The 21,527-nt window shown below is 43.0% G+C and overlaps 1 protein-coding gene across 1 annotated transcript in view; it reads right to left on the bottom strand.

Annotated features, from left to right (window-relative positions):
• LOC139710321 (meiosis regulator and mRNA stability factor 1-like) overlaps positions 1-21,527 on the bottom strand; it is a 31,551-nt gene extending 10,024 nt beyond the window's left edge. The window contains exons 1-20 of the mRNA XM_071622237.1: positions 21,506-21,527; positions 19,241-20,592; positions 18,596-18,781; positions 16,918-17,035; positions 15,995-16,161; positions 14,845-15,017; positions 14,100-14,272; positions 11,810-12,377; positions 10,826-11,036; positions 10,154-10,329; positions 8,972-9,052; positions 7,803-7,985; positions 7,004-7,174; positions 6,407-6,576; positions 5,481-5,716; positions 4,595-4,702; positions 3,951-4,073; positions 3,290-3,335; positions 2,906-3,108; positions 2,251-2,478 (exon numbers count right to left, since the gene is read on the bottom strand). Of these exons, the coding sequence (XP_071478338.1) occupies positions 2,251-2,478; positions 2,906-3,108; positions 3,290-3,335; positions 3,951-4,073; positions 4,595-4,702; positions 5,481-5,716; positions 6,407-6,576; positions 7,004-7,174; positions 7,803-7,985; positions 8,972-9,052; positions 10,154-10,329; positions 10,826-11,036; positions 11,810-12,377; positions 14,100-14,272; positions 14,845-15,017; positions 15,995-16,161; positions 16,918-17,035; positions 18,596-18,781; positions 19,241-20,592; positions 21,506-21,527 (4,695 nt within the window). The remainder of the gene's footprint in view (positions 1-2,250; positions 2,479-2,905; positions 3,109-3,289; positions 3,336-3,950; positions 4,074-4,594; positions 4,703-5,480; positions 5,717-6,406; positions 6,577-7,003; positions 7,175-7,802; positions 7,986-8,971; positions 9,053-10,153; positions 10,330-10,825; positions 11,037-11,809; positions 12,378-14,099; positions 14,273-14,844; positions 15,018-15,994; positions 16,162-16,917; positions 17,036-18,595; positions 18,782-19,240; positions 20,593-21,505) is intronic.

Raw genomic sequence — 21,527 nt, 5'->3', positions numbered from 1 at the left:
CGAAACTTCGGAATAGGGAGTCTTCGGAGTAACGTAGTTTAGTAAGAAAAGAACCTTTGGAATAGCGAACTGTAACCAAATCCTACACCGTCATTTTCTACACATGTGTGACAACACAAACAACTTTATGCTCTTTTTAAAATGTAATATTTAAACGAAATTAAAAGGTATTCTCCCATTTCACATAGCTTTCCAGCGTATGATGAGGATTCAACAAACAGAATTTTTTTATGCGTGGTTTCCTTCTTTTCGTTATACATTGCATATTATATTTGTTCGGTTACAACGAAATTTCGTTAAAACGAAAAAAAAAACTGCTGGTCCTGAGCATTTCGTTTTAACGGGAGTGCACTGCACATGAACACACACGAGATAAATCCCTTGTAATGAGAGAAAGAGGAAAGGTGAGTTATGAATGACAGGAATAGACTACCTTCACGGTGGACAGAGAAAAGCGAGAGGGAAGAGGAAGATGATGGGTCAAAACCAGGGCACGTGAGGCATGAGATATAAGCTCCTCAAAATAAAGAAGTGTTACATGGAGTTGTGGTAAACGATAGACAATTGTGGTTAAAAAAAATATTGCAAAAAGTTTAACTCATTCTGAAGTGTAACATTTCTTCAAAATGTCTTTAGTTCAATGGTAAAGGCATTCAAACTTAAAACTTCTTTTATACTATCAAGAGAAATCCGAAATTTCAGAACAGTAAAAGAAAATACAGATTTAGCGAAAATAGTTTGGTTAAAGGCATTGACATTTACTGGATTACCGGGTAGGATATGAAGGGACAGCTTCATTTTTTTATGAACATAGAGTCAAAATAGAGAGGGAGAAATTAAGCTTTTACATAAATTGTCCTAAGTGCAAACGATACAAATCGTAAATCTTTAAGATGTTGTTTTCATAAAATGATGTATCAGTATGGCATCTCCGTGATTCCTGGCAAATAATACAAAGAACTTCGTTTCCTGAGGTAATGATATTCTTTTTATTAAAGGTAAGATGGGGGGGGGGGGGGGGGGGAGGCAATGACCCGGGAGGTAGTTACCCAGGGGGTAATTGGCGTGGTGCACTGTCCTGGGGGTAATTTTCATCTTGATAGTTATAGGGGAGGGGGAGTTGTAGGCTTGCTTATCCGGGGTAATCATCCATGGGAAGTTATCGGAGGGTGTAGTTATCGGGTGGAAGTTATCTGGGGTCTAGTTATCGGAGGAGGGGGTAATTAACCTGGGGATAATTATCCTGGTGGTAATTATCGGGGGGGGGGGGGGGGGTAGTTATCCGGAGGGTAATTATCCGGGGGGGGGGGGGGGGGGGGGGTGATTATCCGGGGGGTAATTATCCGGGGGGTAATTATCCGAGAGGTAATTATCCAGGGGGGGGGGGGGGTAGTTATCCGGAGGTAGTTATCCGGGGGGTAGTTATCCTGGGGGTAGTTACCCAGCGGGTAGTTCTCCGGGGGGTAGTTACCCAGGGGGTAGTTCTCCGGGGGGTAGTTATCCAGGGGGTAGTTCTCCGGGGGGTAGTTACCCAGGGGGTAGTTTTCCGGGGGGTAGTTATCCAGGGGGTAGTTATCCGGGGGGTAGTTACCCAGGGGGTAGTTTTCCGGGGGGTAGTTATCCAGGGGGTAGTTATCCGAGGGGGTAGTTATCCAGGGGTAGTTATCCGAGGGGTAGTTATCCAGGGGGTAGTTTTCCTAAGGGGGAATAGCCCTGGGGGGTAATTGCCCTAGGAGGGTAGTTGTCCGGGGGGTAGTTGTCCTAGGGGGTAATTACCCTGGAGGGTAATTGCCCTTGGAGGGTAGTTGTCCGGGGGGTAGTTGCCCTAGGGGGGAATTGTCCTGGGGGGTAATTATCCGGGTGGTAGTTATCCGGAGGGTGGTTTTCCAGGGGGTACTGTTCCTAGAACCACGAATTATCCCTTGAGCATCTGAACAAACCACTATCAATGTATCATAATGTGATCAACAAATTATGGCATACTGTATAAGCTGTAATTTTCACATACATTATATTTTTGCAATTGAGGAGACTAAGGACATTTTCACAAGATGTTGTTTTCGCGAATGGACATGGATAGCATCAAAAGTGCACTAATAGTAATACCCCAGCACGTGGCGACAGCTTTGTGTGTTGTTAAATTCACGGCCCAACAAAGATTCATGAAATTTGCGAAAAATGAAACCGTCATGAAAATAACAGCTTATACAGTAACAATGAAAAAAAATAATTCCCTGTCAAACTCCTTACCTCCACCATGTGGCAGAACCGACGAACCAGGGCCTCAAGGTCCCTCACCCCATAGTCCTCTAGGCACACTGGGTGGCCAAACACCTTGCAGTATGCTGGCAGGAGAGCCGACAGCGCCAGGGAGTGCTGGCGGTTCCGCGGCACCAGCTGGCTGATGCGACGCGCCATGACGGAGAGGCGCTCCGCCTCGCTCAGGCGCACGCATCGCTCGTCACCAGACTCCTCAATCTAAAGTCAAGAACGATGTAAGGAAAGAGGGTGTGAGAGGGAAGTATTTGCAATGAACGAGGCATATCAGGGCATATTAGGGCAGGGTAGGGCAGGGTAGGGCAGGGCAGACGGGTGATCAGTTTTACACTTTACCTTAAATACATCAGTGAAGGTGTATCAGGGCTCTTCTCAAGGCAACCAATCTCTGCCAACCAAAATACAAACTGATGCGCTCTAAAAGACATATTTGACGCAAAAAAATCCTAATCTATTTTAGAATTGGGTGAATGCTGCATAAAAAGGATGGTGCTTGAGAACCAGTTTCAATCAAAATAAAAATATCAGTGATCTGAGAAACAAATTGAACTTTCGACTGCCACATCCTTCAGGGGAAGTAAAGAGAAATGCAAAGGGTTAAAAAAGAAATGATGAACATCACCATTACCTGTACCACTTCAGGCAGAGCCCCGAGGAGTTCAGCCAGCTTGTTGAAGCCGTACTCCCCCACACGGCACTGGCGGCCAAAGTGGTGGTGATACGCGGGGATGAACTTGGAGAAGGTGATGCGACATCGCGGTTGCCGGCTCAGGAGGTCGACGATCTCCCGGCTGAACTTTCTGGTGCGAATCCGCTCCTCATCAGTTTGCTCTTTATTAAAAAGAATCAAGAAACAAACATACATGACATACATAAAATCAAACATGCACACATAATTACACATAACATACATACTTACACAAACACACATACATATACGCACTATTGCTCCCTCCCCCTACACACACATACATACACACTACCTGTACAAAATGAGCAGTGAGTTTTTTACCTCTTTTTGGTATGGAAATTTCAGTGTTGTCCCCGTCCCATTCAATCTGCAGAAAAAATAGAAGATATAACACAGATATCAGGACAGTCTGGTATTTTCAAGTCTGTTGAAGATAACAGTAGGTCAAAAATTCAATGAAGTGATAACATGAAAGAATCATACAAAGCATCAAGTCAGCACTGAGCAACCAAAAACAATTGCAATGGGTGAAGTGGCATTGTCTATTGATTACAATCTATTCTGTTTCATTTCCCAACACACAAAGAGTTCTAATCTTGTGTTTCTTCCCATGTAAAACACATGCAATATATCTTATGGTTAGCTTCCTTATCTTGTAAAGAAAATACTCAGAAATTCCTCCTTGCTTAAAAAAAGAAAAAAAGCTGTCATGTTTTTCTTGACTTATGCTATATACAAAGACATCATAAAGGAAACTATCATTTGCTGAGTGATGAAGAAGGAAAGAACACACCAGCTGTAACTTTTGTTTTTCTACCATACTTTCTATGAGAAAAGAAAAAGAAGAAAAAAAAAAATATTATGTTAAATGTCTGAGTTCATACATGTAAATGTATACTGCTTTCATTGTAGACAATGTTAGCAAAATAGAGCCTTTTCTTTTGATTCATGAGCATTTCAAATCACTTCAAGTAATTCTCACCGTGACCCAGTTCTCTGGCAAGTCAAAGAGTAAATCCTGGACATCGCAAACTCCGTAATCAACCGTGTTCCAGGGACGACCTAGACACCGCTGGAATGCGGATGGAAAGTCGTGGATGGTGACCTGAAAGAAAGCGTGAAGAAATGGGGTGAGTCAAATTGCGGGAGGAGAAATAAACTGTGAGACCGCCAGCTCTTGACTTTCAGGGAGATGTGATCATGGTTCCGACAAGCATAGGAACATCTATTATTCAGAAGAACCAATTCCTGCCTCTTTGCGGTGGGAACGTATTTTAAAGGAACAATGTCCCACTCAGCATATTTGCTTTTATGTGTGAATCATGTCGCACACATTAAGCTTACCAGCCAACTCATCATCATTCATATCAGGAGAGTGTGGGAAAATGTGTGTAGCAGACAAATTTCCTATTGGAATAAAGATTTTGGAGATACTATTATGCTGAAGTTGATCTGCCCAACATCTAGTCATATTACTAAAGTAAATATTACTAATTTTGCGGTCTCTTTTACAAAGGCATGTTTTCATTCTGGAATACGATTTGTACCAAGGCATCTATGCATGACTGTTTACAAAAATATCAGAAGTGTGTGTTATTTTGACCTCTCTGAGTGGACATCACTTACTTTCTTGCTGGCCTGTGACTTGAGGACCTTGAGAAGGTCTTGTCCGAACCGCTTGACCTGTGACCTGTGAGTCAGGGTTAGCGTCTTGTTTTCTGTGGCTCCCAAGATCTGATGGGGAAGAAAGTAACATAGTAAATACTGCAGCAGGTGTCATTCACGACCCTGGCGCTTGTAGAAGTAGTACTACATGTATATCCTAACTGAAATAAAGAAAGACACAGCTCTTTTGTATTATCTTCAAGAGGCAATTAAAATATCTTGAGACTTTGATTTTAATTTGTCCTATATCATCACATACAACAGGCTCTAGGTTCTAAAAGTGTAATTGTATGTGAGGCAAGCTTGCAAATAATTGTCTCTGTAATGCAATTCCTTGACAACTTACCTACAGACATTTCTGTGAAATAAACCACAAACACCTTTCCAACTCTAACTAATTCAGCAAGAAATCATGCAAGTAACAAGCATTGCCGAAAGACGTTAACAGTAAATCTGAAAGCGCAGTTTTTGCTTTCTCCACCAAAGTAGCTAATCTCTTCAGAACATCACATGCATGGTTAAGTTTCTATGATTCTGGATGTGCAATGCAATGCAATGCAAAAAATAAATAAAAATTGCCCAATTTGCTATGAGATAGTAAAGGACACAGATCTTCACAGTAAATGTTTTTCTCTCTTTCAGTTTTTGTGCTTCTTAATAATACATCAAAGCAGTCTGATCCAGGAGACCAACATGAGTTACAGTTGGTAGCTGTATTTTGGGAGACTTTCATTGTTGTGCTACTGCCTCAGTATGTTGTTGCCTTTTTGTTGATGTTGTGTGTGTTTTTTTGTGGGAGGGGCTACATTTACAACTAGAATCCACAAAAATTTTATTGTCTCCCTACCTCAAGGACATGAGAGATAGCCTCAAACAGCTCAATCAGTTTGAGGTAGCCATAGTCCGCCACCCGCACCTGCCGGCCGAAGTGGTGGTGGTAGGCGGGCACGAAGCGGGTGAAGGGGAGGCGGCACTTATTGGAGTGCTTCAGGAGCTCCACCACCTCCTTGCTGAACTGGAAGAGGGGCGGCGGGAGGAGGGGTGTGGCACGGCCAAGCAGGGGTGGACACATGGGTTGACCATCTAAGATGCAGAAGAAAAATGCAAAAAGCATCAAAACACTGTATCTTGCCACTGTAAGGAACAAGGCTCTGAATGTCTGTGTTATGTAACTAACTTCTCCCACAAGAAAGCATACCTGCCAACCCTGAGACTTAATAAATCTGAACAAACAAAAAATAATTTAAAAATCTGAACTTTCATAAATTTCATATATTTTACTATTAACAGATATTTCCAAAAAATCAGAACACACTGAAGTTAATGCATTTTCTTTCAGGGAAAAATCTGAATATTCAGATCAAAACTGAACAGTTGGCAGGTCTGAGAAAGTAGTGAATTATGAGCTGTAATCTTCAAGATTTAAAAATTCAGTTTCAATGTATGAGAAGATGAAACTGATGTTGCTTTCAAACTCCAGCCAGGCACAGTGTAAATGCAATTGATTCTAACATAGAAAGGTATGAGGATCTTTTACAGTGGGGGAGCAGAAATTTGTTCATTTCTATTTTTTTTTCCCATCATCATTATTGTGTCATTCATTTTCATGTGCATGTTTGTGTATCGTAAGGATTTGTGTATTACATGACTCACTTCTTCTACTGCGCCTTGAGCATGTTAGTTATGTGGAATTGGTGCATTATAAGTACCCTGTATCATCATTATTATTATTATTATTTAAAAAGAAAATTTTAAAAATGGTAATGAACTGACCCTCTGTGATAATTTCCTCCTTCTGCTGGCTCCAGCACACCACCTTGAAGCCCTCCCGGCAGAAGGCCACCCTCACTCCAGGCACAGAGCTCAAGAGGTGCTCCAGGGGGATTCCCCGCTCAAAGTCTTCCTCCAGTGGGTCAAACTCTGACTGGTAGCAGAGTGGAAAGCTGCGAATGGAAATAAACACAGAAGTACATTGTAAATCCCAGATCAGCGCCTGAAGCCCCAGATTCTACAAAATTCTACCTAATATGGACTAAAAATTATAATATTCCAGCTCTAAACCAAAGGTTACATAAAAACCAGTTGTCTTAATGACAAGAGATTAGTATCACTTAGAATTGATTGACAGATATCAGAAATGCAAATGGGTAACCTCTATAAAAAAATGTATTTCCTCTAAAACCTACATTATCCATGTACACTCTTCCCAAAAGAAGTAACTTTTTACCTGAACTATTTCATTTTGCTTTCTGTTTCTGTTATTGGTTGGTGGGGTCTACTTCCCTACTCTTGACGCAAATGTATTTGAACAACAACACATGTGACATTTACGTCCACACCAATCGATATACATCACCATACTGCACTGACCTGAGAAGAGACATGGAGCCGTTGTGCATGTGGAGCAGAGTAGTGACCTGGGCAGTGAAGGACTGGTAGGCCACCATGACGCAGAGGTCAGTGTCCAGCAACCTGTATTGGCTCTGGCCGTCAGAGTCGTGCTGGCTGCAGTATCGCTCTGGCGGCTCCGGGCTGGGCTCCCTGATTGTAAAAGAAAAATGAATTGAAACAGATGGCGGTATTCTTTTTGTAGTTATAAAGAGAGGAACTGGGGAGATGAAGGCAGGAAGAGGAAGGGGGCAAACGAATCGTGAGGAGACATGATGAGGAGGGGAAGGGGAGGAGAAGGAGGAGGAGATTGTGGAGAGAGATAGGGACCAAAGTTGCACACTTTCAGTTAGGTCAAGCTTCTTCTGCAAAATGTCATCACTGTCTGAATTTATGTTTGAATAACTCCACACACAGGCCTCTTTGGAGTGGTGGCATCAAAGAATAAAACACAGAAGCTAACAGTTTCTGAAAAAGGTAAGTAAACTCTCTCTCTCTCCACACAGGGCACAAGCTGGATTTACCTGCATGCAAGTCTTTCACATACTGGGAAAACTCCACTGCATCAATGTTGTTATACCTTGTGAGAAGAAATCCCACAGAGGGTGACTGGCCATTATTTAATTTGTACCACAGACACCCAGGTGCATTGGCATGCAATGGACTTAACAAATTATATATCAATACAGCGTCAGGTCCCAATGCATGTTGGACTGCAGTATTTTTATGCATACAAACACAACTAAGAAGGATAAATTCAAGTTTATTGGGGGCAACGTACCTGGGGGGAACAAATGGCATGGCTGGGGACTGCCATCCCATGGGGGAGGAGTAACTACCGGGGGCTGGTGAGTTGGAGGCACTGTGGGCCGTCAGACAGACCAGCTTGCCGACGGGACCATCCTTCATGGTGACAGTGTCTGGTATCTGGTAGAGATCGGCTACGTACAGCTGCTGCTGGTACCTGGTGGAGAAAACAAAACCCAGCACAAAGACGGGACTGATAGTGTGATGGTCTGATAATCCTTTTTCATTGTGGGGAAGACTAATCTTCATCTTGTCTGGCTTTGTGTATCTATGCTTTGCTTCATTTCATTTCACTTTGTTTTGTATCACTTTTACCTATCTCACTTTCTGTTTCAAAGGGTACTTCAATTTGGTTGATTTGACTTGACTTGACTCTAATCTATGTGCTCTTATTTGGGTATTTTCATCGTTTTACTTAACTCCACTAGTGTGAGCTTTGTGGGGGGTTTTCCTATGATAGACTTATTTCCCTTTCCCATGCGCTGCTTATAACCATGGGCAGACATATTTTGCAACAGGGAAGAAATGTATTACAAAATTGGGTTGCAGGTGCACTAGTCATCTCTGAGAATGAGATGACAATATTGATGATGGTAGCCAATGATGACATAGGTGGTGCTGATGAGAAGTAGAATAAAGACATGTGATGACAAATATTCAGAGGGTGAGGGTAAGAATGAAAATGATGATGAAGGTGGTTGCAGTGATTATATGATTTGGAGGTTGACACAAAATGGTAACAATGTTGTCTTAATGCTGATAATAGGGAGCTTTAGATTTTAGACGCGCGGACGTTCAAAGGAAAAAAAAACATGTTCTGAGCTTGCGCAGTAGCGCGCGTAAAGTCAATCTATTTTTAGCTTGCGTCGCCTGAGTTGTTTACTACGTGTACTGGGCTATTTTCACGTTTGCGACGTAGAGAGCTTCTTCATGAACTGATCATACGGGGGCGCGATTTTATTTTTTATACGTCCCAGCGTAATCTAAAGCTACTTTTCCACACGACGCAGGGAGAGGAGAACGTCCAGCGCACTCGTCGTCTCAAACGTCCATGCGTCAAAATCTAAAGCTCCCTATTGATGGGGGAGGAGGAGAATGATAAAGGAGGAGGAGAAGGAGGGAAGGAAGAGTCACTCAACTCACTTGTTCTCAAATCCTGGCTTCAGTTTGCAGAGAGGCATGCTCATGCCAGGAACCTCTTGCAGCATCTGGATCAGCATCATTCTGTGTCCACCAAAATGGGCAGAGGAAAAAAATAGGTAGCATTAAGAATAAAACAATCAGGATGACTACTTCCTCTGATAAACAGAGTAAATAATGCACATAGCATCTTTCATCCTAACATTGCCATGGATAGTCGGGTGCTGTCGTCACTCATCGCATTGTTCAATTGTAAAAGCTAACCAACCAAAGAATCATATCTTGTTGTCAAAGACAACTGGTGTCAAACTGAGAGAATCACCTTGTTCTATAAGTTTAGACCTATTTTGTAAGCACAGCTAGAATAATATAACTCTTGTAGGGGTTAAACCCTCACTGTGCCATGTTTGCCTATTGTCATGCAGCTGGAGTGCTTTCTCTGCAGACTGTGCAGCTGTCTCTAAACTAACTGTCAATGACAAAGAGAGTACCTAATCCCCCTAATCCCCATTGTGTCACCATGGCCTTCCAGTTGGACTGAGGCACATTGTGCCCCGAGTGGGGGCTAGTTTGCAGGCACAAACCCTTGTTGGTCGTAGAAAGTCTGCATGCGCCAAGACTAATACACGCCCCACTGCACTGCAGCATCTCCAGAGAAGCTTCAACACAGGGCCTACGGGACAGTGCCGAAGTGGTGCATGCAGTAGTCTTGGCACAGACTCCTTTACGACCGACAATTGTTTGTGCCTGCAAACTAAGTGGGGGCTTACTTACCCACAACTAGACCTTACTACAGTGGACTCCCATTACAACGAAGTCCTTGGGACCGGCATTTTTTTTTTTCGTTATATCGAAATTTCGCTATGACCAAACAAATTAACAGTGAAAATGCATAGAGCTGATAATGTTGCGGCCTGAATTTTTATTTCGTTGTAACCAGAATTTTGCTATAACCATGTTCGTTATAACAGGAGTGCACTGTAATTCACAAGGAGGTCACTTCATGATGGCTTGATGAAAGCTGATGGAAAAGCTTGGCAAGTTAAGCTAAGTGCTTGACACATAAAAGGTTAGGAGAAATGTATTTTAAATCAATCAGCACTTAAGCATGCACAGTAGCAGATAAACCCTGATTTCATTCAGATACCAGACTGTGTCCTATTGGCTTTGGTAGCCTCCCCTCACCTCAGTCTGTCGGCGTTGCAGTCTCCTGGGGGCATGATGGAGAGGTGGAGGATCCGCGAGCCGATCTGCTTCCGATTCACGTTGGCCAGGACTCCGATGGCGTCACCCATGGAGGGCACCCTAACCACCGCCTGGAAGTGACCCTGGCTGGGGGCTGCCAGGAACACATGTAGGACCTTGTGAGAGAGAGTAAGAGCAGGACAGGTGCATTATAGAGCTCTGCTGAGCTGTTTTTAAACATGTCTAACCTGATGTTAAGATACAGGTAGAAATCTGTTTTCTCTGTCGTCATCATCAACAAAAACATTTCTTCCAATATTTTTTATTTTGGTATATTATTCAAGCAAATGTCATTCTAATCCAATTCTATTTTTTCAAATCATGAATGAGTGAATGACCTGGAGTCTCTTTCCATAAATACATTTTTTCTTTAAAAACAGCATAAACAAAGACAGAAAAGGCAGGGCTGTGATACACAGTATTAACAAGGTTTTTCTATAATCTTGCATTTCTGAGATACTTTAAAAAGCACGCATACATCTCTATTTTTATATTTTATACATTTTGATGATCAATGAAAACAGATAATCCTGTGAAAGAGACCAACAAGCCATTCACCGAGGGTAGGTGCTTTTTATGATACAAAGAGCCTTGCTCAAGATCTCCCCTTACCCGACAGTGTTCGCTGATAGCTGCCACTAGATGGCGCTTCAGCTCCTTGCGTGACATCTGAATGTCCAGGTTGGTGACCAGGAGGTCGATGCCCGGCATGGGTGTCCATGGCTTGACCCCAGGGGGCACTGGCACGCCCTGAGGCTGTTGCTGTTGCTGCTGCTGCCAGCTGGGCTTGAGTTTGCTGGTGACCATTAGAGGGGATGGTGCTCTGAACACATAGGGAAGGTTAAACGGTCAGTTGTTACACAGCGTTATTCATTCAGAGAAATAATAGGAGAGCAGTACTGTACCCATTTACAAAAATGATTGAACAGCCATGCACTAATCGTATTCATGCCGGTGTTTGCCACATTTGCTGGAAGTTGCTGGTACCATGATGGAGATGCAAAGAGAAGTTGCAATGTGACATTTCTTACTCACTAATGACTAAGAAGAGGCAAAGAGGGTCAGCATAAATCATAGATTTGTTCTTAGATGTCATTCTAAGACCTAAAGCTACTCTCTCAATTCTTGAAACATGATTAAAGAAAATGCTGTGTACTATAAGTATGGAATGTTTTGCAGTGTGCACATATGCTCTACCAAACTAGAATGAAATTAACAACAGGTGAATATTTACAGGATATGTCAAAATATGTAATTACTTTCAACAGAGAAGACTTCAACAAGTGGAATTTACTGAATTTAGCTTAGCAGATATTTCAAACATTTGTGAGAAAATTGTCGAACTGTACAGTAGCTGAGATTGTGGTGCAAAGGGGAGGGGTCTAATTGTCATTTCCATGCCCTCCTAGGAGCATCTTAGAAAACATTGACTAGACAGAATAATCTCAGACTTTGTTCCTGGGTGTTACACCCAAAATTAAGTTGTTGGTATCATATGAACAAACTCATTTCTGCAGCTTTTTGTGTTCTCTACAATCTAGTGTTTGCCGACTTTATTATGAAGAAAGCAGTCTTAAGGGTTGGCATGTCACTGACCTATAGCAGCCCTTGAGACATGGATTGCCCGGTGTGCCGTCCTTCCTGAGATTCATGTAGGGTCCCTGGGAACCGGCGATCCTCTGCACTGCCGGGATGGGACGGAATGTTGCACCACTGCCGTACGAGGTAGATTCCTGCGGGGGCGGGGGAGTTGGTATCAAGGGCTTCCATTCCGATCGGCCGCTGGAGTTGGGTGCATCACAGCTCTGTGACGGAGGCGGAGGAGGTGGGTGAGGTGGATGAGGAGGAAGGTGTGGTGGATAGGGACCCTTGGCAGCACCATCCATCACCAGATTGATGGACCCGGGAGGGGGCGGGGGCGGGGCCATTACATGGGCGGGGTCGGAAGCCGGAGGCATGGGCTGGATGGGACGGAATGCTTCTGCCAGCCCCCGGCTGATCTCCATGTTGGTTCGCCCTCCCAGTGGGCTAGCGTTTTCCACGTACCGCGAGGATGGCATGGGAGTGGGTTTAGGGCATGGTCCATGCTGGGAACAGGACTGGTCTCTTCCATCCTTGACCTCTTCTTTTGGCGGCTCACTGGTACCCTGGCTGCTACTGGAGTCTACAGATGAAGATGGAGATACACGAAACTGACTATAAACCATGGCAATCTTTAAGGTTTTACATGAACAGAAGCAAACACCATTGTCTCTTCTTATGTTCTACCAAAGATAAAAACACAAACATTTTTGCATACTATATGTGACATCTATCTTGTTGCACAGACTTTGACATGAAATCCCTGATAGAAAAAAAAATTATTATTATTAACTTGGGCAAAAAAAAAGGGTGGAAATTAGCACACAGCTTAGGGACATAATAATATCTGTATGACATCAATAATTACTGCTGATATTGTTACCATTAGATTTTTTTACACCTTCACTTTTCCACAAGCTAGGAAAGATTTGGTTGGTACTTCTACAGAATGCCAAGACCCAAGTATCAAGGTATGCAAACTAGCGGAAAACAAACTTCGTTGGTTGAGTAGCCTATCCATCACCAAAATTTGAATTCTCTAGATTTTGCAGAGAGCATCTCATAATCTATGCATATCAGTCCTCTCTCAACCTGCATGTAAAACAAATCAAGCTTAGTCAACATAGTGTGAACTAAATGACTGAAATGATTGATGACACATTCACCAGATGGAAATATAGTATGTCCCCAAAAAAATTACAATTGGATTTTTGCATGTGATAACTCCCAATGTGATTAAACTGTATAAATGCTACTTCATGGTCTTAAAATATAACATCTTAGCTCTATTTTGCAGAAAACCCATTCAATTTGGTCAAGCAGTCACAGAGAAATGTTGATTGTTGTAAAGCATGTCATGGATCAGATTCTTCCAAGTTTAGCACTTGGATGCTCTTGGAACTGCATATTAACCCGTTCCTTATGGGAAACTGGTATACCAGGTTCCCGTGGGTGCAACTGATATACAGAACCTGGTATACCAGGTTCCCAAGATGAAGATAAGAGTTCCTACTTTCGAGGCCTAAATTCATGTTTCTTTGTGTTGTAATGCCCAGAAAAATGGGTCGACAAAAAGATAAGAGTTCATTCTATCACCATATGTTCTCTTTCTGTTGGAAAAATGTGTATATCACAGCATTATTATCTTCTTTTTCTGATTTATCTTGCGTCTGCTTTGCTGCAAAACTCGTATGAACATGTACATAGCCATCAAAGCTGAGCTCGAGTAGATTTCTGTGTTTGCTGACCCCAGTCATCCCATTCAAGTGCCCGGTTTTGTGTAGAACAAAAGAGTTTGTGAGCCCATCAGCGCACGCTCTATTCATACCTTGCACTCGATGGATATAGTTTTCATTGTTCGATGGCACATGTAGTTGACCGTGAAAAGGGGATACATGTAGCGCTTGACTGCTTTCGCTCAGGTGGATTACCAACCTGTTCTCTGTTGACAGGCAAACAGAATCTCGTTTGGAGGCATTTAAGACACACAAAGAATTGCGGAAGGAACGGGTTAGTGTGAAAAGATAATGGACAGTACTTGGAGGGAAGAGATTCCTGACATGCTCTACAAAATTCCTCAATTCTTTTTGACCACTGAAGCAAATTGAATGGGGTTTCTGTAAGATGTGGGCAATGAGTTATAGTTTCATGCCCTCAACTTGTATTTGGATTGATTCACTATTTTTAAAGTTATCATAGCGGAGGATCCCATTGTATTTCTTTTTGGGACATACAGCATAATACATTTCCTCTCTTTTTTTCCTTTTTTTAAAATCTCTCTCTCTTGTTTCCCTGACATACTCACCATGACTCGACACCTCATCTTGCCTCTCTCTCGACTCATTGAAGCTTTCGGTGTCCCTCCTGTGGTAGTTGTGCCTGAGGTAGCGGGGACTGCCAAATCCAGGACGGCCCCGCGAGAAAGACGTGTTGATGACGTTGCCATAGACTTTCTCCCCGTCCAATCGCTTCTTTGCCCTATGGGAAAAACGATAAGTACATCCACATGAGGACTCATCATAGCAAGTCTTTAAAACTTTTTTTTTTTTGCATCCCTTTGCTGCATGTACTGGTCATTTACTGGTGACGTGTTCCAGCAAGTCATCGCTGAATGTGGTAATCAATCCAAGTAAAAGAAATGTTGATGTATATATAATATACAATATACTACTAAGTAGCCTTCAATGTGTGCTTTGCAAAGAGGGATGTCAGTCTGATCCTACACGCATTACTGCCAATTTCTCAGAGTGGTCAACGCTGGATACAATAATGTCAAACAGAACTTGGGGGGGGGGGCAAAACCATGGATTCCAACTTCAAAACAAAGTTATCCACAAAAATTCTTCAACTCACTGAATTAAAGCAGAACAAAAAGTTAGATCCCTACACAAACTAAAACAAACAAATCCTGCAAACCAAGAAATATGTTCTTTATGTTACTACTTAAATACATTATACACAAACAGATTCTGAGTGCTCCATGTATGAATTGAGTTCATGATTAATTTCCAAAGAGGCATGACACATATTACAAACAGGGGTTAGATTACCTGCTTGCAATTTCATGACTTGGGAACTTGATGAAGCCGGTATTATTGACAACATTGCCGACCCTGCCACCACAGTTTTCTGAGAGCTGCTTGAGGCGAGCTCTCAGCAGGTTGTTGTCCTTCCAGGGAGGTAGGTTGTGGATGACCAGCTCAGAGCTTTCAAAGCTGCCAGTCTGGGTCATGGAATAAACAATATTATTGTTTTAACCCGTTGAGGTCAAGATTTTTCTACAACACGCATTTCCCATAGACACCTGCCCGAGTACACTTGGGACTCCTCCTGAATGGGTTAATAACTATTAAATTCATCATTTAATGACAGATCCAGTGGGTCTTGCACTTTGCAAGTTCACCTTCTATGCATTACCATGCAGACTATTACATAAGGAGAACATAGTAAACTTGGGGTTGGGAGCCCCCAGGGGGCATGGTGTCCATATTTTGTACCATATTCTACCACACCAGTGATAATATCTGTCAATTTAATAGAAAACGTTATCATGCATTTTCAAACAGGAGATCAAAATGTGAAAACTGGCATCCAATAAAATTGGTCCCAGCCCCACAAAGGGCCAACCTTGGATCTGCCATTAAAGAAAAAACCCAACAACAACAACAAACAAACAACTTTGGAGAAGTCCACACACAAATGTATTTACTCACATCATCATTGACTGGATTGTGTCTACTCCTAGAGAAAGGGATTTTTTAGAAGATTATCTAATTTTGGGGCTTTCAATATTATTCACTGCTATGTGAACAAAATATACCCAAAATCCAAAATAAGAACATTCAAGTGAGCATTAATTTTCCTGTTTTCCGGAAGTTGCATCTACCAAAGTGGGACCGAACAAGAAAGAGTTACTCTAAAGCACGATATTTTCGGGACATGAAATTTTCGTGAATTGGAGCTCATGGCCTTTTTTCGTAGCATGAAATTTTCGCAAGTTGCCTCTAGCATTCAATGCATACAGTGTCCATACGAACTTTCGCATACATTTTAATTTCATGAATCTCGGCTCTTGCGAAATTTGCCACATCGCGAACATTCCTCGTTTTACAGAACACAGCCTCTCCCAGGGGGTGTAGCCGCCATGGTCACTAGGAGTCACTGACCAGTCCTACGCTGGACTTTGATAGAAGCACTCACCTTGGCAGGTGATCTGAATGGCAGGTCAGCCAGGAGCTCGTCGTATCTCTCAGACTTGTTGGCGCAGGTCTTGAGAGCCTCCGAGGCTGCCTGGCCATGGATCAGAATCACGTTCAGTCCGTTCCGGTGCCTCAGGTCCGACAGGTCTCGGGCAAAGTTGATATCACCTTCAACGATAGGCAGGCCAGTGTGAATGTGGATGTGAAGACATAAATCATTCATTAAGTTGTTAAATGACTCATGTCTAAATATGTATTCATTCATTCATGCAATCATTTATCCACTCATTTATCCACTAAAATCGTACCATAATTTCAAGTTGCTTGTTAAACATTATCATGCCTGGCAAAGAAAAGGCACTTCAGCCATAACAAATTCTTGGTGTGTGATTGGCTTCTATAAAAACTATCACTCCGCGAATTTCAAGTGTTGTGGCATATGCTACTCAACTCAACTGCACATCACACCTACATCTACACACAATATCCCTGTATTCTAATGCATGCCTCAAAATTCGTAAAATTTGGGTCAAGGCCACTTTATAGAGGGGGCACAAGAGAGTAATAAAATGCTGTGGTCGTGAACAGTTTGATTTTGAAAGGGGCATTCCGACCAGTGGGAGGGGCATGGTGGCATACTGTAGATGGCCGATGGGTATTTCGAGCACTGCTGACAGCAAATGTCACGTTAGCTTTTAAGCCATCACAATGACAGTGCTAGTTGGGGTGACTATCCCCAAGGTCACTCTAATTTCTAACTATGACTTGGAGTATACATCGAATGATGTAAAACACAGAGCGTGTGTCATCATCCCATCCCTATGTGACTAACCGTACAATTCAGAAGTCTAGTTTCGTTATCGTGGGCTTCTACCTTCCATACCCTGATACAAACAGATGGGACAAGTTACACGTAGGTTTCACCTGAGATGAGGACAACAGTGGCTGGTGGGCTGTGGGTGTCTGCAAAGCGCCTCAGACTCTGCCTCAGCTTGTCATCAGCAGCGTTCTTAGCCGTGGCATTGATGTGTGCCACAGTCACCTGTGAGAAAACAGTTCATACGTGTACATATTATTGCCACACTACATAGCAATAGTGAAATGAACATAACGTGAGTACAGTGGAAACTCGATATAACGAGATGGTCGGGACCGAGTCATTTTCCTCGTTATAGCCGATATCTCGTTATATCAGTAGGCATAAAAGAAGGCATAAAATAAAGACATTAATTTGCACATGTCATTGTGGGACTACCCATCACATTTCAATCAATACTGATAACTTGATATTGCGTGTGAGGGAATTACTCACCTTTAAGGGTAAGAAGATGTTTTTCGCCAAGGAAATCCAATATCAAGAATGTGTTTCTTATTAATTGTAGATGTTTTAATTTGTAAATTTATATAGCTAGCGATTGTATCAAGATCGTCTGTGGATTGGTATGTGGTTATCGTATGGGTGTGTGTTGTGTGGAAAGCTTGAATATGGTCTGCACAATGCTGTGTGTGTATGTGACACATTCTGTATGCACATTATGACTGCGTGTGTGTGAAGACGGGGAATTCCCTAAGTAGAAGGCCAATCACAGCATCAGATTGCCTCACACCTGCTAAACGTCATGATGATGTCATGTATACATATGGCCGTCCCACCACATTTTCTGCATGTATCAGTGTGCGTGCACACACACACTTAACACGTACAACATGCACTGCTAGCTGGAGTGCACTGAAGACAATGATTATGTGTGTACAAGACAGTTTTTGGCGCATCAAGCTTTACTATCTCGGAAGATGATAGCACAGGCGAAGTAAAGCTTTACCGAAGGCATTTTGCTTTACCTCGCTATAGCAGGTTTGATTTACTATGTTTTTCTTTGTTTGGAAGTCACAAAATTTATCTCGTTATAGCAGTTATTTCGTTATAGCCGATCTCGCTATAAGAGTAGCATTTTACATAGACTTGTGTGGAAGGAAATTTGGGACCGAGAAAATTTCCTCGTTATAACCGATATCTCGTTATAGCAGTGTTCGTTATACCGAGTTTCCCCTGTACCAAGCAAATTCACCTCTTGATACTGTACATAAAATGATGGGAGCATAAAACATGCAGATACATTCGTTAATGTGATGGGAAATAAAAATACATGAAACCATACAATTCAAATTTGCCCAATTTTTGTAGTGCACAAATGGCAGAATATTTCAAATTTACCACTCTCTGTGACCAACCACTAATACAAATAACTGCAACTTCATTTATACTCAGGGTGGAGGTGTCTGCATTCACATATAATCAGAGAGGTTCGACAACGTCATCTTGAAGATACTTGTACTTGTGAGTTGGCCACACCTCAATAGGCACAAGTAGTTCCAAAATCGAGAGCTTCTTTATCTCTTTTCATGACATACAGACAGTTCAATTTTTCAGGGAGCCTGCAGAATTACAGAGCTCTGCAGACTGCAATAAGTTCAATCTTGTGCAAGGTTTGCCACAAGGTTTCTACAATGTAGGCCTACACTGTAGGTACATCTCGGAAAAAGCTGAAAGTAACAGATAAATATATTACTTTCCAACAAGTCTACCCTTCCTTACGCCTACCTGTGCATCGTTGAGTTCCTGTATAATGGTACTGCTCTCTTTGTTAATGTCACAGACGCACATGAACTCCGCCTCTCTGTGCCCGGCAAAGAATCGGTCCCTGATACGCTGGACAACAGCCAGGGCGGACTTCCCTCGGGGGACAGCACAGTTCTCTATATCCCAAAACACTCCGATTGGTGGATTCTCTGAGATGCGGTCGTCTATGTATAGACAGAGACATTACAATTTGATACAGAGCATTTACACTACAGAATCCACTGTCAATCTGTAACAAGTTGTACATGAGATCATTAAAAAAAAAAATCAAAGAGTTTCGAAATGAAAGGACCTCTCAATGTTACTAATAAATACAAACAGCTATATTAGCTGTATTCTGAGCTGAATTAGAAAATGTTCTCAGCCAGAAACCATTCACTCACTTTCAATACAGAGATATTAACAAGTACAGAATATTAATATGAACACACTTGGTACATTTGCTTTCAGTATTGAGTTGAAAACAATGCATGACAGCTGGCAACTATAGAAATGACCTTGCAATAGCTCAATAATCCTTTGGCTTATGTTTCAAATCAATTTGCTGAACCAGTAGCAACTCACCAGTCAAAACAGCATAGCTGAGATTTTCACTGAATTTGTTGCATATTTACCTCTTGAGGAGTTATGCCTGTCGGGGCTTTGGAACTGTATGGCACTCACAGCTGAGAGCCCACTCTCATTCAGCTGTGTCATGAGGGAGTGCAGGGGGCTGCTGCACAGGGTGCTGGTCAGGGCCTGTCTTAGGGGTGTCATGGCAGCAGGAGTGGGTCCTTGTAAACCTCTCACAGACTGTTGGGGGCTACCAGGCAATCCTTGGTGGGTCTTGAGATGTACGGGTTGCTGCATTGGTGGCAGGGCTGTGGTCCTCTGCGGTGTGGCCGGTGCGGGTTGCTCACAGGGTGGTGCTGTACATGCTGCTTCTTCGCAGTCGGCGTTACATGCGCACTCCTGGCAGTCTGACGCTGGCGAGTCGCGACCGTCATTCTGGCGTAGAAGCTGGAGAAGGGCCTGGACATCCTGATTGGCAGGGGGCATCACACTCTGAGAAGGTGGCATTGGCATGGGAGCCACAGGGAGCGGCAATTGTCCTGTGTGGGCATACTGGGGCAAGTATCGGGCACAGTCCTGAGACAAAAGGGCTGACTGGCAAGTCATGCAGGAGCACGGATGCAATGGTGCATGGAGAGCGTTGGCACAGGGCATTGCGTATGGGGTGGAAAGTGGGTGACCGGGAAAGAACCCTGGCTGTCCCAGGCCAGTCAGTCCTATGGCTGCTAGGAGCTGTTGCTGCTGCTGGAAATACTGTAAGATTTGTATGCTGGAGGAGATGCTGGCATCGAGAACAGCTGATGGCTGCAGGCCAGCAAGGCCAGCTAACTGGGGAAGACTACTTGCAGTGAGCAATGGGGTTCCACCGGCATCGCAGGCAACCTTTGGCTTTAGTCCATCACCTCCTGCCTTAGAGCATAATTTCTCTGACTCCACTGGGCTCACGTGCCGTTCATCTTCAAATGTCGTTGGAGGACTTGAGCCCTGGCCAGCCGAGGCTCCATGAGCCTCCCGACTGCTCACTGACTCTCCGTCTCCATCATCCAGCTCAATAACATCCGGAGATGACCCCCTGAAACCAGAGTTGAGCTCACTGAGGGGTCTACGACCTGGAAGACTCGACGAGTGTCCTGTCCTTTGCAACACTTGAACATGCCTCCGCTGAGATCGCTGTCCTGCACTGCCTTCTCGGTGGTGGTGGTGGTGGTACCCGTCACCATCTCCTGGACTCTCGCTTCTCCGTGAATGATGGTCGAGGTGGCGGGAATGTTTTGGGTGCCTAGGTGACTTAGAACGTTGTCTCCTGTCACGGTCTTGCCTACCTCGAGGTTGATCCCACTCTCTCTCTTGGTCTGTGTCGGTAAAGCTTGTTGCTGTGTCACATCGTAGCCTACTGTGCCTAACTCCTAAGATATGAGAAATACACAAGATCAGCACAGTGCTACTCATTGTTGTATGAATGCCAACATATTCAAAGTGCTATTCTCAGAGATCTTGTACAGAAAACAAACACACAGCTAATCAAGCACATAAACAGTACATGGAACAATTCAGTTCTACATTTGTTCATGATATAGTGTGGGTTTACATTGGTGTATGTCACTTAAAAAAAGAATGTGCATGTCCATTTCTCAACATACATGTATCACCAAACATACCGGTTTCACGGTTTCACGGTATCACGGTTGAAAAGCTCCATCCGGAACATCACTCAACGTTGATAGCGGTCTGTGAGGGAACGTTATCTAATCAAGCTGTGTGCTCTTTAGCTTTTATTTAAATATAATTGAATACTTGATGGAAATTAATGAGTGGGGAAGGGAGTTCCAATCTTTGGCAGATTTGGGGAAAAAAGACTGTTTGAAGTAGTTGGTCTTGCTAAAACTAGTAAAAGGAACTTCAAGGGAGAGCGGGTGAGATCTTCTTGTAGACACAGAGGGGTCTCGTTTCTTAAATTCCAAGTAATCCGTAATAGGGAGATCTACATTGTTGTGGATCATCTTGTGCATCACGACCTGCCTGTTGATGCACACCTGCCTGTTGATGCACATTACAAATACAATTTTGGCACTCTCCTCTACGACTTTCTAAATTCATTTAAACATACATGATTTAAGTTGTTGATGCACATGTGTACCCCGTAGGTACACATGTATTTATAACTGAACACTTGAAAATTGTGTTTTTATTTTGTTTTTGGATGTGCCCAGCATCTATTAATAATAATAATTATCCCCTGAAACTGAACAATGTGGCAAATCATATCTAATTGTCATTATGCGACCATAAAACATGTGCCTATCACTGAATGTCACTTACCTGTATCACTTTTCCTTTCCAT

The sequence above is a fragment of the Diadema antillarum genome, unplaced genomic scaffold, assembly GCF_040938485.1.
Source record: "Diadema antillarum isolate AM-2024a unplaced genomic scaffold, OU_Dant_1.0 seq00001521_RagTag, whole genome shotgun sequence".
Classification (NCBI taxonomy): Eukaryota; Metazoa; Echinodermata; class Echinoidea; order Diadematoida; family Diadematidae; genus Diadema; species Diadema antillarum.
This window is presented reverse-complemented; position numbering and strand designations above follow the sequence as displayed.